This window comes from Poecilia reticulata, chromosome 9 (assembly GCF_904066995.2).
Source record: "Poecilia reticulata chromosome 9, P_reticulata-male-v2, whole genome shotgun sequence".
NCBI classification, from domain to species: Eukaryota; Metazoa; Chordata; class Actinopteri; order Cyprinodontiformes; family Poeciliidae; genus Poecilia; species Poecilia reticulata.
Window position 1 is genome coordinate 26,781,168 of NC_088838.1, and position 15,392 is coordinate 26,796,559.

Genomic DNA, 15,392 nt, shown 5'->3' on the forward strand with positions numbered 1-15,392 from the left:
GTCTCATGGTTCGAAAGAGTCTTTGTACAATTGTTGTGTCAGCTTCTCGATGTAACTTGGTGTAAGTAACTTTTAACCTCCAATCTACCAGCCATGCACAAACCACCAACAACCCTCCGAGGTCTTGTTAAGGCCACGGAATGAGCTGCACAGCCCTCTGGGTAATGGGCTGGGGATGTGCTGGAGGGAAACTCAAGCCCTCTTGCCATTCCGGGCAGAGCTCAGCAGGCCACGCTCAGTATCAATGACAAAAGCAGACAGGCGACAAGCACTGATGCATAAAACATGAGCTTGAGAAAGTTTGTGCAGCGAAGTCAATTATAAGTTTTTGAGAAAGTTAGAAAAGTTGCATCAGCAGCAAATATAAACCAGGGCTTGAATCACAAATACAAATGCAAAAGTATGCTACTGTTTTAGCAAATGCTACACGCCGGTATGCTCTGAGCAAGAAGCAACATAGATAGAAACGGACCGAGCTCCAGCCAATAGATTAAATGGAGAAACGCAAGCAGTTACTGATTAACCTATTGAGCATAAAAGAACATCATTTAGTGAAATATGGCTTTGCTAGAAGTGCTAACTCTCAGGCAGAAACATTTAAACAAGCATGTGGCCAAACTACTGTGTAGTCCACAAAGACGCAGCAGCAGTGTTGTATAAATTCAGACGAGAGCAAGGAGTTGTTTTGGTTGAAACCATCTGGGAGTCATTTGCAAGGGAACTTCTGGCATTGATTCCAATGGGGCCTGTTTTTGATGTGCAGATAGGCACGGTACACAGTTCGGTCAATGTGAAAATATTCCAAGATAAATGCGACGCTGTCATCGTAATTGTGAGGAAAAATTTCAACCTAAACCATGGGCACAGTAAAACGACTTTTATAGCATTTTTCCATACGTAGACATAAAATGTACGGGATTGACTTGTTCCACATTTTCCAATCGTTTAATTTTAGATCCAAAAAAAAGAATGAAGAATCGTCAAAAATATATACGTCTGCAAAATCAAAAAAACTTGTTTTAATGGCAAAGCATTTCAGTTACTTAAAAACAAACAAATGTAAACCAACTGTGCCACATTAAGACAGTAAACTTTTCCCACAAACAGGGAGCTTTAGTGCTTGGCTTTCTCTCCGTTTTGGATCAAATTAGTTCAGGGGCCTTTTTAGGGAGAAATACTATGAGGAAACAATGCAAGGCTCAAATTAAAAAAAAATGTTAATGTTTTTAAAAAGTTTGCAGTCTGCTCATGAACTACTGACCAATGTGAGCAATTTTAGTAAAGTTATCTTCATTCTAGTGAGGTAGTTGGTAGTACTTTTGCCCTTCATCAACCAAGAAGGTTCTGGGTTTGAATTCCATCCTGAGGTCTTTCTGCATAGGATCTCCACTTGTATGTGTGTTTTCTCCATCTGTCTTCTGTGAGAGAACTATGAGCTTCGTCTCACATTCCAAAAACATGGCTGCTGGCATATCTGAATACTGCAAGTTACCTCTAGGTATGAGTGTGTGTGTGCATGGTTGTTTGTCCTGTGTGCATCTGTGATGCCCTGTGAAAAACTGGCAAGCTGTCCAGGGTTTACCTCGCCTCTCAGCTAATGACTGCTGAAGATAGACATCAACTTCCCAGCAACCAAGTAAGAAAAAGTGTGTATATTAAAAATGGATTGTTTCTTGCATTTCGCCCCAAATTATGAATTATTTAACAAACCTCTGTTTGGCACTATTTACACACCAGAAAATTATTTTGGGTTTGCAGAAAAAAGAAAAAAAAAAAAAGTTAAACTTAAAGGCAAAAATTGGATTATAGTAAAAACTGGCATTATATTAATCACCACATAAAAACAAAAAACCTTTAAATGCAAATTTAAAATAAATAACTAAGACACAATGAAAGGTTAACTGATTAAGTGTTTTACCTCTGTAGGAAAGTTGTAATAAACTGCAAGGTTTCCCATTCCTACAGAAGAAGGAGCCATCAATTTCTGCATACATCAGGTTTTCAGGCAGCTGTTGTTTAGCTCTGCTCCTGGAAACAGAGAGTAAACACGTCTCTGATGACCTCAGGGTTCTACTTGGTTCATACCTGTCCAGCAGCTGTATGTGAGCTTAAGACTATTCAAATCTTCATATAACAATAACCGGGTCTAAAGAGCTATTCTTAAACTGAAAGCCAGTTTAAGAAATGAAGATCATTTTCCTGGTGTTGGTCAGGAGTCTAGCAGCAGCATTTTGGATGAGCTCCAGCTGGATGTTTGTTGTTGTTACAGGGAGTGATAAAGACACAGATACATTATAACAACCAACTGAAAATAAAAGCATGCGCAGTTTCCTGCTGTTCTGTTTAATGAATATGGTGAAATTTTCACTTTTTGAATAAGGTAGTAGGTTGATTTAATATGGATGTTTAAATTTACAGATAAGTCTGCATGACACCTCATTTTCTTGCTTGTGATCTTCAGGCTTATCAGTCTAGTTAAGTGTTGAACTCTAACCTTCAACTTTGGGTGCCATAGGAAAGAATGAAGTTGGACGAAATATTAAACCATGCACTAATTGATATTATGGACTTCCTTACAGTAAGCAACTGGTATATGTGCTAAAACGGAAATCAATTTGACAAACATGCATATGTACAGAGATGATTTAATACTCCATAATTGGAGCTAGGGAAAATTATTGATTTGTTGAATAAACTGACTCAAGATAAGCACTTTGAAGAACCCCATGAGTGGTCTTTGTTTAATAAATATTAAATGAGAGATAGTAGTCGAAGACCTAAGAAGACGTAAAAGGGAAAAAAAGCATGTGATAAAATTACAGGTACTTGTTTTTGTGTTGTTGTTATTTTAAGTGTACATTGGCACCATGTTTGTCTCATTGCAATCAAATGTGCAACATCATTAATATGTCCCTTGAGCCTTGCTATGCAGATTTTGCCAAATTCAACTTTCATACATAAGACACACAGAAAATACTCTTCCACCATCAATGGGAAATTACACCTGATTATGATGAGAGGCAATGATTAAAATAATACTGTGCTTTGACAAGTAAAACATATCTGCGATCTCAGAGTCTGCCCTTAAAACATGGGCGATTTACAGCAATGCCCTCAGCAGGTTTGCTGTGCTAAGATTACAATCTGAGCCGCTATGAGAACGCCATTTACTTCAGATGGTTGGTAAATTACAAGGAAAACAAAGCGCACACACCCATATAGCAACATGCAGACACTTTGGCACCGTTACATATAGTTGCTGCTTTGTGAGAACACCTCCAGTATTCCAGCACTAAACTGTATGGACATTACTGACATAAGGCACCAGAAATTAAAGGTTGTGTCAGATTTCCACAGACAAAACTTCTTGCTCTTTTTAAAGTCGACATGAAACAGCAGAGGCTGGAGTCGTTTGTGAATTCTCTGTGGCTCAAATCTACCCTTAAGCTTAAGTGGCTTCCTGGCAGATTGAAAAATAGTCCTCCAAACTTAGCAAGCACTTTAATCTTGTGGCTTTTCAAGAAATAGGCGGATTTAACTTTTCCTCAAAGGACAGTTAAATGGCCATATTAACAGAGAGTTTATTATAGCAAAGAAAACCGACAAAATTTGGACAGTCCTCCCAAGCAATAGTTCTATGTTATAAAAAGTTGGCTTTGCAGTAGGAAACCTGACACTGCTTTCAAACGACTGGACACAGAAAGGCAGCGACAAAGCCTGCAAACATTTCATCACCTTTGAGAAACTTCAAGGACTGAAATAAAAGCATCTGCGCAAGAAGCTCTAGCTTTCATTGTTCGAGGACCTTAAAGGAGGTGTCTTCTTTGAACAGTGAAAAAGCTTGCTGTAGCCTCTCCCCCAGCTCCACAGGTCTCTTTTAAGCTGCAACTTCAGTCTACAGACAGCTGCATACCCGTATGAAACTGCCTCCATGAGTTCCCTGCTGCCTGCATCCATCAGAGAGACAGAAAGATTGATGCAGTGCAGGTTGCTGGCATGCACCAGAGGTTAGATTTCACATTAACTTATTAATCAGGGCAGATTTACGTGATCCTTTAGATAAACCAAGACATCCACTTCCAGGTCTACTGCTTTCACTGCCTGGCACTGGGGTTTCTGTAACCAGGAATAAAAAAGAAAGCGGAGGGATGTTATCTTAAGGGGTGCATCTATATATCTTTGGCATTTAAGACTGAAGGAAAACGTACTTCAGCATCCATGTTGCAGGACATGAAGAAACATGTCACTGAGAGCAAAGTTGCTCTGACCCAGACAACACTACTCCAGAAATTATTCTCAGCTTGGAGAAAATGTCTCTGATGTAGCAATATTAAAATAGATGAAATGTAATAGTCCTAAAGCACCCTCTCGCTTAACCTGTGAAAAATCTGTCTAAAGAATAAATCATAAATCAAGAAGAAACTTTAGTATTTGTTTGATAAATAGCAATACATGTAATACTTATGCTTCATTTAATTTACATGTGCTGTTGGAACTTGATTAAATAAAATGTTCAGTGACCGGGTGAAACACTAGTAGTATTACAAACTAATTGTAATGATTCCGTCTGCATTTTGTATATTCAAATGCTGATACAGTAAGTAAATAACCATGTTTTACATCAACATCATACAATTTAGGCTTACAAAGCAGCCATGTTGGATTATGGATTTTGGGGTCAAGGATTGTGAGAATCATTTGACTGACTCCCACTTTGATTTATGGCCTTCTGTGACTTATGTAAATATTTTTAACTACCGACATGGAAGTTTCTACTTGTGAGTGAAAATGATTTAAAGCATCATTAAACTGCATCCTTCCACAATGATTTAGTGACAGTGCATGAGAATACAACCCAAAACACAATGTTTTAAAAACGACTCCAGCATTGTGAAAACGAGAATTTGAAGAAGTGGTGCTTGTTATAAAAAGTGTGAGGACCACCGAATAAGAAAAACTCCAACTTAATGGGGTGGAAAGCTGCATAAATAGAGGCCACAGAGACCGTCAAAGACAGGAAGACTTTTACTACTTAAGGAAGCATGTTTTATATATACATCATGCAAAAATGATTAAAACCTAAAAAGATTCATGGCCAAACCAAATTCTGATATGGTTTGTCAAAGAGGACCTGTTTTGAAAGCCAGTGACATTTTTATTTTCTATAACTGACTTAGTTTTCTTTATAGAAACATGATTATATATAACTCTATGAATCATATCCACCAGCAGGAAGTCACTCGGATTATAACGTTATAATGATAGGCCAACGGAGATCTGAACAAGAATAAATGCAAATATGCTTTTTCTCCAAAAAAAAAAAAAAAGTTGCATTTGTTATTGAAGTCACTGATCATTGAGTTGTACTCTGAAGGCGGAAACAGAATATCTTAACTTCTGCTAGGGACAGATGGCTGGAATGAGGGAGAGGGGGGTCAGTGTGCAAGAGAGAGTGATTGAGTGATAGAGAGTGATAGATAGCTGGAAAAGGATGCAGCTGCAGCCCGGTCCTGTGATGGTAGCAGTTCAAAAGCAGATGGGGGCTTTAGATTAAACTCTGACACAATAATCATTTTAAAGTAGCCACTTATATTTAAAATAATAATAAAAAAATATGTATATTACATATTTTGGTAAAAAAAAAAAAAAAAAAGTTTTTTATTGTTTGAAAGTTAATACGTTTTCCATGTGACTGTAGCCATATGTCGTTTGAAAGGATAATGCTGTATCCTTTCAAACGACTTTAAACTTAAAAAGGAACCTTAGAACAGAAAAGCTCATGAAGCATTCTTGAATCTTGAAACATTCTATTTTACAATAACCAAGTGTGGTGCACTTGGTTACTGTGTCACTTTAAGTGACATTGGAGACATTTGGTATCTGATTGCAGGAAATTTAGCATCAGAAATATCTCCTCCTCGTACCGCCCAGCCCCCACCCCTTCTGCCATGGGGGCTTTCAGCCAGCAATGTTGCTTTAATCACACTAACAATTATGGAAAAATATGGAACGTTTATGCAGCTTAGTTCATACCAGTGCCAGTGTCTCTTGAAAAAAAGCATTAAACTGATAACAAGGCTTTTTTTTAAATTATTTGATCACATCTGTCAATTAGTAGAAAGAATTAGATGTTCTAATTAGTTTGTTCACTAAGAATATCATTATATACACATCAAAAATCTGTTCTACAAAGAAAATGTTGACATAAATGAGAATTGACTCCATTTGTTCCATCTTATTATGAAGTTACATGAAGTACATTCATCTCCTGAGCCATGTGAGGAGCTGAGCTGCGTTTGCTCTGGATGTGACCCAGACTTGCTGTCTCTTGGGAGGGGTGGATCGACCCCAAGAGTCCTGGGCCTCAGGAACTCATCAGAATGTTATCGGTCTTCTGCCAAATCTGTTTGATTGCACTGAGTTTTCTCATGTTCGTCTTATGGGACATAATAAAAAAAAAGTTTAAAAAAAATCTAAACAAGACAGCAAAGTTTTACAACTGTATGAACATTCATAGGGCAATTGGAGCAACGACAAATCGCTTAATAAATCGCTCCTATCCCAAGGCAATAATTAAAATTCATCGACATAACGAATTAAGGCTACCGTTGTTGGAAACATAGGAGATGTGGAGTTTGAGTTTGTATTATTTAAAGTGTTATTTTTTTAATGGGATTTATAGGGTGTAATTTCTTTTCCTTTTCATAATATATTTTTATGACTAGAGTGTTGGCACTAAATGCTGCACTTCAAATGTTATTGTTTTATATCTGACAATAATATTGGAATATATATCCATCTAACTTCCTATTAGTTACAATTGTTCTGGGTCACAAATAATTAAATGAGGGCTAAATTGACCATCATTTACGGCCTATCTGATTATCGTTTCTGACCATATTGCTTAACTTGTGAAGCTGTCACTCCAATTATAGTAAAAACCATGACACTTGCATAGGAGCTGGTTGATGATTATAAAGAAAGTAGAGAAGACGCAATGAATGCAGCGAAACAAACACCCGATACGGTGAAGCGAGGGTTTATGAAGAGCCTATCTCCCCAGCAGGAGATATTTTATTAGCACTGTTTAAATGACTGGCTTGTTAAACATCAAGCAGCAGGCGAGCAGCCAGGCGGCTGTGGCTGCAGGATCTGCTGCATTGCTCCAATGCTGGCTATTATCACCCTCTTCGGATCTTTATTTGACATGCTAGTGTGCGGACAGGGTTGTTTCGAGGCACAATAATCACTTCTACTTTAGCTGAAACTCAAGAATACCACCTGAAAGTGAAAGCCAGGACCCAGGTGGTCTGAGGTTCTTCAGCCTAACTTTGATATCAGACAGGAAAATGAAGTCAAGAATGACACTTGCAGATAATCTACATTAATAATTCATGCAAGTTTTTCTAACATTTTAGGAGACCCAGCTGATTGGAGTTAAAGGAATAAAGAACAATAACTATGTTTCCCATGGTTCAATGCAATCAAGCAAAATGCGAGAAGGTGTTTTTTAGTAGACAGATCTAGAGGATGTTCATTTTAGAGGGGGGTTGTGTGAAGTACTTATGAATTCTAAGTATCTTAACTTTCACTGTGTTGCAAAACAGACTTTGCTTTAAAGGACACCATCACTATCTGACAGTCTAAAACAAATGTGACATTTGCTCCACAAACTTACAATAAAGCATTTTCAGCAGTACCCGTCTCAAATGAAGCTTCTCACTTCTGTTTAACACAATATACTGACCACTACATCACACAATCCCACCCTAAAATAAATAAACAAATAAATAAAGATATAAAGAAAATCGTACAATAATTTGGGTGGGAGAAAAATATTCCTGACAGAAATATCAAGCCATACTGGAGTAAGGTTAATAAGTTACAACTGCTTTTACAGACGATTTACCATCCTTATAGAAATTGAGACTATAATACTATTCCCTCATCAAACACAAGGGGTATTTTGACTCAATCGAGCATGTTTAAGAAATCCTTAAATCAAGAGTGTCAGACGTTCAGGGCTACCTCAACTCCTGCTCATACAATACACCGCCAATTTACCCAAAGCACCACTCGGGAGCTGCAGTCTACGCCTCACACCAAGCCCCGCCCACTCAGCTCCTCCACACTTGCGGCATCAGCAATTAGCAAACACCTGGTGAAACAGGTCCACTGAGCTTATCATGCAAATGTCTTGTCAGGCCAACAACCCTAAAAACAGTTGTAAATGGCACAATGGAGGAGCCTTGTTGTTATAACGTGCTGAAGGTGACATGTAAGAGCAGGAGCTTCTTAAAGAGACAGAGGCCAAATTCAAGGCATTAAATTATTAAGTCAAATTTCTTTAAAGTCAAGTTTGATTTGTACAGCATTTTTATACCAACTAAAGGCAACAGTTACTTGATTGTGCTTAAAAATGACACCATGTGCCTGGAAAATACTTAGTATCACATCTTGAAGACAAGACCGATGGTGATCATTTTTATCTCATTTGTTAAATGTTTATTTTATCAGGATAAATAAAAACCTATTTTTCATGGCAGTCCTGGCCAAGAGGCAGCAACAAATCCAACACAGAAAAGTAACACTTAAAAGAAAATGTCAAGCTATAAAAAGCACAGATAAAAATAAAAACAGCGTGAAAGGCTCACATCCTGACTGACGATACAGCTGCTGTATTGGAGTGGCACCATGTGTGTCACTGGGTTAATCTTTATGATGCATTTTATGAACGTGGAAGTTTACCTGACCGGCATTTTGGTGCTGACCTCTTCTGAACTGAGAAATGAACAAATCAGGTAATGAAATGATTTGCTTCGTCTCATTCACTCAAATGATTCATTTATTTGAATGGCTTGTTCACAAACAGTCATTCCTATTTTCTAAACGTCTGATAATTTTTTGTGATGATATGACTTTAATAAGATGACAGCAATCCCATCAACTGTACCAGGCATATATTCCAGGCTAAAATATTTTATTTTATTAGAAATTCAGTGCATAAGTCACAAGCAATAAGAACTGGCCCATCTTGGTTATTCATTAACCTTTAAGACATAAATCTAACTTAATTTTTATTACAAATATGATCTTTATATTCATAAAAATAGTTTTAAATTTGTTTGTTAAAACTATATGTTAAGTGTGTTAGCACGTATGCGAGTCTTAAGTAAAGCTGTTAAAAACTGAAAAAACCTTTTCAATATAGGCAATCTCATTTCTTGCTGGTTGTACCAAAAGGAATTAGGATAAACATTTACTAACACTTCAGAAGTACAATGTCTTTAGGTAACAAAGCACAGCCAGCAGAACCTCTGAAATTCCCAGAAGACAACTTATCTCTGCGGTAACTCAAACAACACGCTGGATTTAGAATCCTTATCATTAAATTCACCTGTGACTCTCTAAATAAAGCTGTGTTCATCAGCCGGACACACTGCTGGAATGCAAAGTTATGCTTTGTTCTCCCAGTTCCACTGAATACTTAGGGGGTGGTCTGCTGTGTTTATCAAAACTGTTATACATTATCACTGCTTTCCATGCCAAAGCCTGGAATAACTCTTGCTGTTCTTTGATTAAAAAGGAATACATGTTTGGCGATTTGTCTTCAACTTCGACATGGCTGGTGGGAGGATGGTGTTTTCTTTCCACTGAGGAAGAAAGAGTGCTTTGAATGTCTACACTGGGTGTCTGTTGCCTAAATCATATTTCAGGAACAGAATGTTTTGAATCAGAGGACAATTTTTTTGCTTCTTTATTAAACCAACTAAAAAATAATTGAGTTCTACTAAAATCAAAAAGTTTGTACAGTAGTAGATCAGACAAAAATCAATCAACAAATTTAACTCAAACTGTATGTAGTGTGTAGCTCCCAGACTGATGGGCAGATTGACAGGATAATTCAGTCCAGTTTTATTCAACATGGTTGTGTTTCCAGCTAGTCAGAATCTAAAGTTTCTTAGTGCTTAAATTGATCTTATTTTGGAATAAAGATGGTTGTCTGCATTCCAGGAAACTTTACTTTAAAAAATTAAAAAGAATTAAATCGCCCTCTAATTTAGCAACAAATCATAAGCTCTAAATCAGACACTAACTTCAGCCTCATCATCTACCCTCAGTGTACAGTAACATAATCTCTCTGTTCTTACAACGTACACAACACATAATGAAGTTCACACCCCACTGAGAGGGCCAGCAAATAAGCAAAGCACAACCAATTATTCATTGTGCAACACAATTCGTCTGAATTGTGTAGCCCTGTGCAAAGAGCCACAATTTCCATATTAAAAGACTGCCATGGCAAACTGATATTCAAACTGAGGAAAGGATGGCCGAAACCCAGATTTAAAACAAGGATAGAGAGAAATTAAAAAACTTGGCACATTTGTGCAGAAAATTGTGTTGTCTCTTGCTGGCCAGTAATTATGGGCCAGGGACTTGTTTTTTATTTTTGTTACAGGAGGATAAAGAAGCTTTTATCACCCAGTCATGAGCCAGCTATGTGATAGATGTAATTTTCATCCAGGTATAAAATACTCAGTGTTGCCCAGACTGCTTGTGATTTATCTGGTGTCTGCAGATTAAACAGTGTTCACTCCTGGCTGCCTTAGAGACAAGCTGCACTCTGAACAATTTCAAATGTAAATACCACCTGACTATGAAAATGTTTCTTGGAGCTTCAGGGCTCCTCTGGGTTCTCAGAGCAAAGGAGGGCAACTCGCTAGAGTCGGATGATTGACTGCACAGGGAGTCTTCCTGCAGCAAGTGAAAAATCCTCGGAGTTATGGTTTGTTCAAGTTTGGAGTGCTTTCCTGCAAATATCCAGTGGGAAGTGGTTTGAGTCTAAAACACATATCATGAGCTGAGTGTTTTCTGGTTTGGGGTCATCTGAAGCAATAGGACCAAACATCCTTCATGGAGTTCCCACAGGAAGTAATCATCAGTAGTGCAATTACAGAGAGGAGACCACAGATTCTGCTTTGGAAAAACAGCATTAATGTCTCTATTTTATGTCAAGCCAAATTTAAAAGTTTAAAGATGAAGAAGGATGTTTGAACGCGAGTAGCAGAGTAAAATCTGCAAGTCATCAAATTATTATTTTTGGAACATTTTTACCTTTAGAATATTTAACATCACTGAGAAAACTAAAATACCGTCATTGCTAAAAAAAAAAGTTTCTGTTGTGGTTTGTGGAAAGAGGTCTTGTTGTTTAGAAGGACCTAGATTCTGGGTGGTGTTATTTTTCCAATGCAATAAAGGTTTGGCAAGCTAGATATTTATAATTAAATAAAGTAGGTTATGTGATTGCCCGTGGAAAAACCAGAAAAAAGTGTGTCCAGTGATGTTTTAGTCATTTACTGATACTGAAAGTCTGGATTCCAAATTTTTTAATAATATCAAGCAAATACAATTTTTTAAAAATCCTCCGTTATTAAATATCATGTGTTCGTCAAAAATAAAATACCAAAACAATAAACGTAATTTTGTGGCTGTGGCTTGACAAAATGTGAAAAGTTCTAGGGATGCAAATATTTTTGTAAGGCATCATCTCAGTTTCACATTATTAACACAAAAAAGTGAAAAACGTCAAAGTGGATTCATGAAAAAATTAAATAAAATATGTAAGAAGCAGTTTTTTTATTTAGTTGCAGTAATTTTAGGGAAAATATGAGAAAAAAAACTATATGACTATGGAGAAGATTATTATGGAAACATCTTTTTAAATTTCTTGTCCAATCGCTTGAGATTAGGCGAGTGTTTGAGTCATCTGTGTCTCCCAAGGTAAACTCACAAACTCAATGCTAAGCACTTTCTCACTTGCAGCGCACGTTTTTAAACTTGGCACTATTTATATTCCAAAATGAACACATCGTTGTGGGTTTATTTTTATTCAAATCCAAAAATAATAAGCAATCAAAACATATTATTGTACTTTGTACATGTCTTTTTTTTTCCACACACAAAATAATTAGTTGCTACGCTATGCAGAAGGGAAAATATGATGTTGCTCCATTGGAATGTCTCCTCTGTGTGCTGCCAAATCTAAGCTGGAAACACTTAGTAGGGAACCTGTGTGTACTATGAACTGCGAATAATTTGCTTAAGGGAACCCACATCTGGACGCAGGACTGTGGCAGAGGTTAAAAGATCTGAAACTAGGCCACCCTATCTTGCCGGTTGTGGACTGATAGTTGAGTCCAATGTTAAACAAAAGTCCTAACTACAGGAAATAAGCCTGTTATCACAGTAAAACCATTTGCCTTGGCTGCCGACCAGACTAAAATTGTTCCTTGTTTACTATTTGTGTTGGGGCTAAAAGACCATGGTCATACAAATCACAAATCTTCAGCAGAGCATCTATAGTCCTGCGGTTATTTATTTTCAGTGTCATGGCCAGAAAGTAAAGAAAATACACAGAACAAGTGTGAAAAAGACCAGCTTGTTTACTCAGCTATCAGCTTTGTTTGAGGGCTCAGATAATAATCCAAAGACTTCCATCCTCTGAGCTACTGAACACCAGTGACTTCTTAAATGCTTCATAACTTCTAACTATATCTGCTATTCTTCTGAAACGGAACTGAAAACTAAAAAGTGTTTACAAGTTAAAACCTGGCTGGAAGGGAACTGAAAACCAGCGATGTTTTTGTTCAGCCTGGAGAATGTCATTTTAGGACGTTTTGAGCTACAGATAGGGTAGTGAAACAGGAAATGTCTAGAGGGAGGGTTTGGGTACATGAAAGGGTCTAAGGATGTGAAGGAATTTTTGGCATGGCATTTGTACTTCAGGATCATGAATACTGAAGTATGAATGCCATGGCCCCAAGGATTTCACCTGTGCTCTGCAAACATGGTTTTCCTGACAAGACATTCCTTACATTTAAAAAAATGTAAGACAATGTAGCACCATTTGCTTCCTGTAGAGCCGTCTCTGAAATATAGTGCCAACCTTGAAATCAGTTCACTTTACTGACAGAAAATATTACTTCAAGCTTTTTTCAATTTTCTCTCCTTACTGTTAGCTCATTTATGAAATGTCTATGATTATATGTAAATGAGTTATTAAATATATTTTTTTTAGCTTTAACTTTTGGAAGGCAAAAATTATTTTAAAAAAAAGAACTGAAAATCATTTTTTGAGTAACATTGACTTTTAAAGTCCATTTATTCTCAAAATGATAAATGTAAACAATGAAATTTAAATTTGTAAAAAGTATACCTGATCCAAGTTTCTGCCAACAGTTTAATGACCTGTTACTTCCTGTATGAAGGCATTTTTTAAAATTCTATTTTCTGAATCTTTTTTTTTCACCTTTTGAGCACAGTGTCTGCTCCTTTCTAGGAAGAACTGACACAGTGTTAGTTCTTATGTGGTTGCCATAATAACTGATTTATCTTGGCACGGAGTTTTACCATGGACTGTTAAAACAGCACTCTGGTTTTATGTATTTTATATTACCTGCTGGCAATATATGTGATCGAGGATTTTAAAAACTGGCCCCCCACAAAGACAGGACGATGCATAGTGTAAAGGACTACATAGTAAAACAGATGAGATTATGTTTTAAAGGAAATATTGTGTATTAATGCATTGTATGCTCTTTTTTGCATGAAGAAACTGAGTTTTACAACACCTGGCATTGTTTTCAAATATTTTGGTTTAATTCCACCAGAATTAGTTGTGCTTAGTTTAAATTTGTCAGGTCAAGGCAAGAAATACTAATGAAGAACTGTTAAGTTTTAGTCACTGGAAATGTATTCTATAACTTGCTTTGTTTCAAATTGTTCTTCAAAGATTTTATCCTTGAACTAATTTTCTCATCCAGATGTCTTCATCCAGAAATGGAGAACATTAGATGAGCGCAAGTTTCAGTGGTGAGATAACATTCTTCACAAACAATAACTGAGAACAAAACAGACCGTGACACAAAGAGAAGATAAAAGTATTGCTTGCAATGTTTTGTCTCTATCATTTACACCAAAGAGTCGAGCAGACAACTCCAGAAGGATATAATTAATGTCTGAAGCCAACAAAAAACAGATGTAATTTTGTTCATAAAGAGGCCACCATGCAGCCTGTACTCGTGTATTACTGGGAAACTATTTGCTTCAGGCATTCTTACATGCATATTTTCTTTAACAAGAATTTCCAAGCTTAGGCTATGTTCTGATTTCTGTCTCAACATAAAGGCAAGAAAGCAATCAGGATTTAAAAAAAAAAAAGGGGACATATTTCTCCTATTTTTATGAAGCACAAAACCTAGAAGGCTTGGATCGAAATCACAAAATTTCTGCCGAGTTTAACACTTTCAAAATTCTTGTGAAAAAGTAATGAACATGTGCAAAAAGTGAGAGAAATGGGAGGAGAAGTAATGGGAAACACAAACTTGTGACATATGTGTAAGGTCATTCAGATCCCAGACAGCCAAGTCTTTCATTTGAAGAGCAGTAAAAAGAGCTCTTTGTGAAAGCGCACCTGATGAAGCCAAACATTCCTCTTCTTGAGTTATGATTTTCCTTCCCCTGCTCCCAAAGAGCTAGATGCAAAATATATTACAAGTTCAAGTTTATGTTTGTTTGTTTATTCAACCATAAACAAACATGAAACAAACATCAAAGGAGTTTTGCCTTGTCCTAACAGAAAAGTGACCAGTAACATCTGCAATCGCGTACCTAAGCCAGCTTTCCAGCTGTTTGTTTGTGGCCGCCATGAGTAACAGGACTGACTCAGCGTTCAAGTCTTCAAGCTTCACTACTATTATTTTTAATAGGGGGGCTGATTCTGTAAGGAACTGAGTCATGGTAACAAGTCATCAATTAACAACCATTTTCTTTGAGGTCGTATGTGAACTGAAGACTTGATGCGGAAAAAATGAATCTGCATCTTTAAGAGCCGCATACTTATTTCGTTTAAAGTTTCAACAAAAAGAAAAGATTTTGATTTTATTACAGAATTCCACAACATTGCAGTTCTGTGGCAACGCAAGAACCTTGATAACCGATTATGTTTTGGTAATCTTTTATTATCAGGTCAAGCCAGGCCTATATGAATCTATACGAGACAGTTCAGTGGGTTTTTGTCTGTGGGCCTATCTTCAATATCTTAGGGGACTTAAAGCAGGGGGCTGAACCTAAAGCTACAGACTCTTGTCGGAGTTCATTTCCCTGCAACCTCCTCCTCTCAATGAATTCCAGATGTTTAGCAGACGAAAGTGAATTTAGGGCTAAGGGGGCGCTGGGTGGTGTTGGGGGGACTGTTCTTTTTGAACTGTATGCATAATGCATGTATGTTGTCTACATAAAAGAAGCTGGTGGAAAGGTTGCATATGGCAGGTCTCCAAAGCTGCACCAAGACCAAGTTTTGTCTCTAGTGCAGTAAATAAGCGGTGCAA

At 37.1% G+C, this 15,392-nt stretch overlaps 1 protein-coding gene across 8 annotated transcripts in view; it reads right to left on the bottom strand.

Annotated features, from left to right (window-relative positions):
- Window positions 1-15,392, bottom strand: part of LOC103469961 (uncharacterized) — a 100,287-nt gene that overhangs the window by 61,891 nt on the left and 23,004 nt on the right. For all 8 annotated transcript variants that reach the window (XR_014088959.1, XR_014088957.1, XR_014088956.1 and 5 more), the window contains one exon: window positions 1,919-2,028. Coding sequence is in view for 3 of the 8 variants with exons in the window: in XM_081610811.1 (XP_081466937.1) it covers window positions 1,919-2,028 (110 nt within the window). In the remaining 5 variants the exon portion in view is untranslated. The remainder of the gene's footprint in view (window positions 1-1,918; window positions 2,029-15,392) is intronic.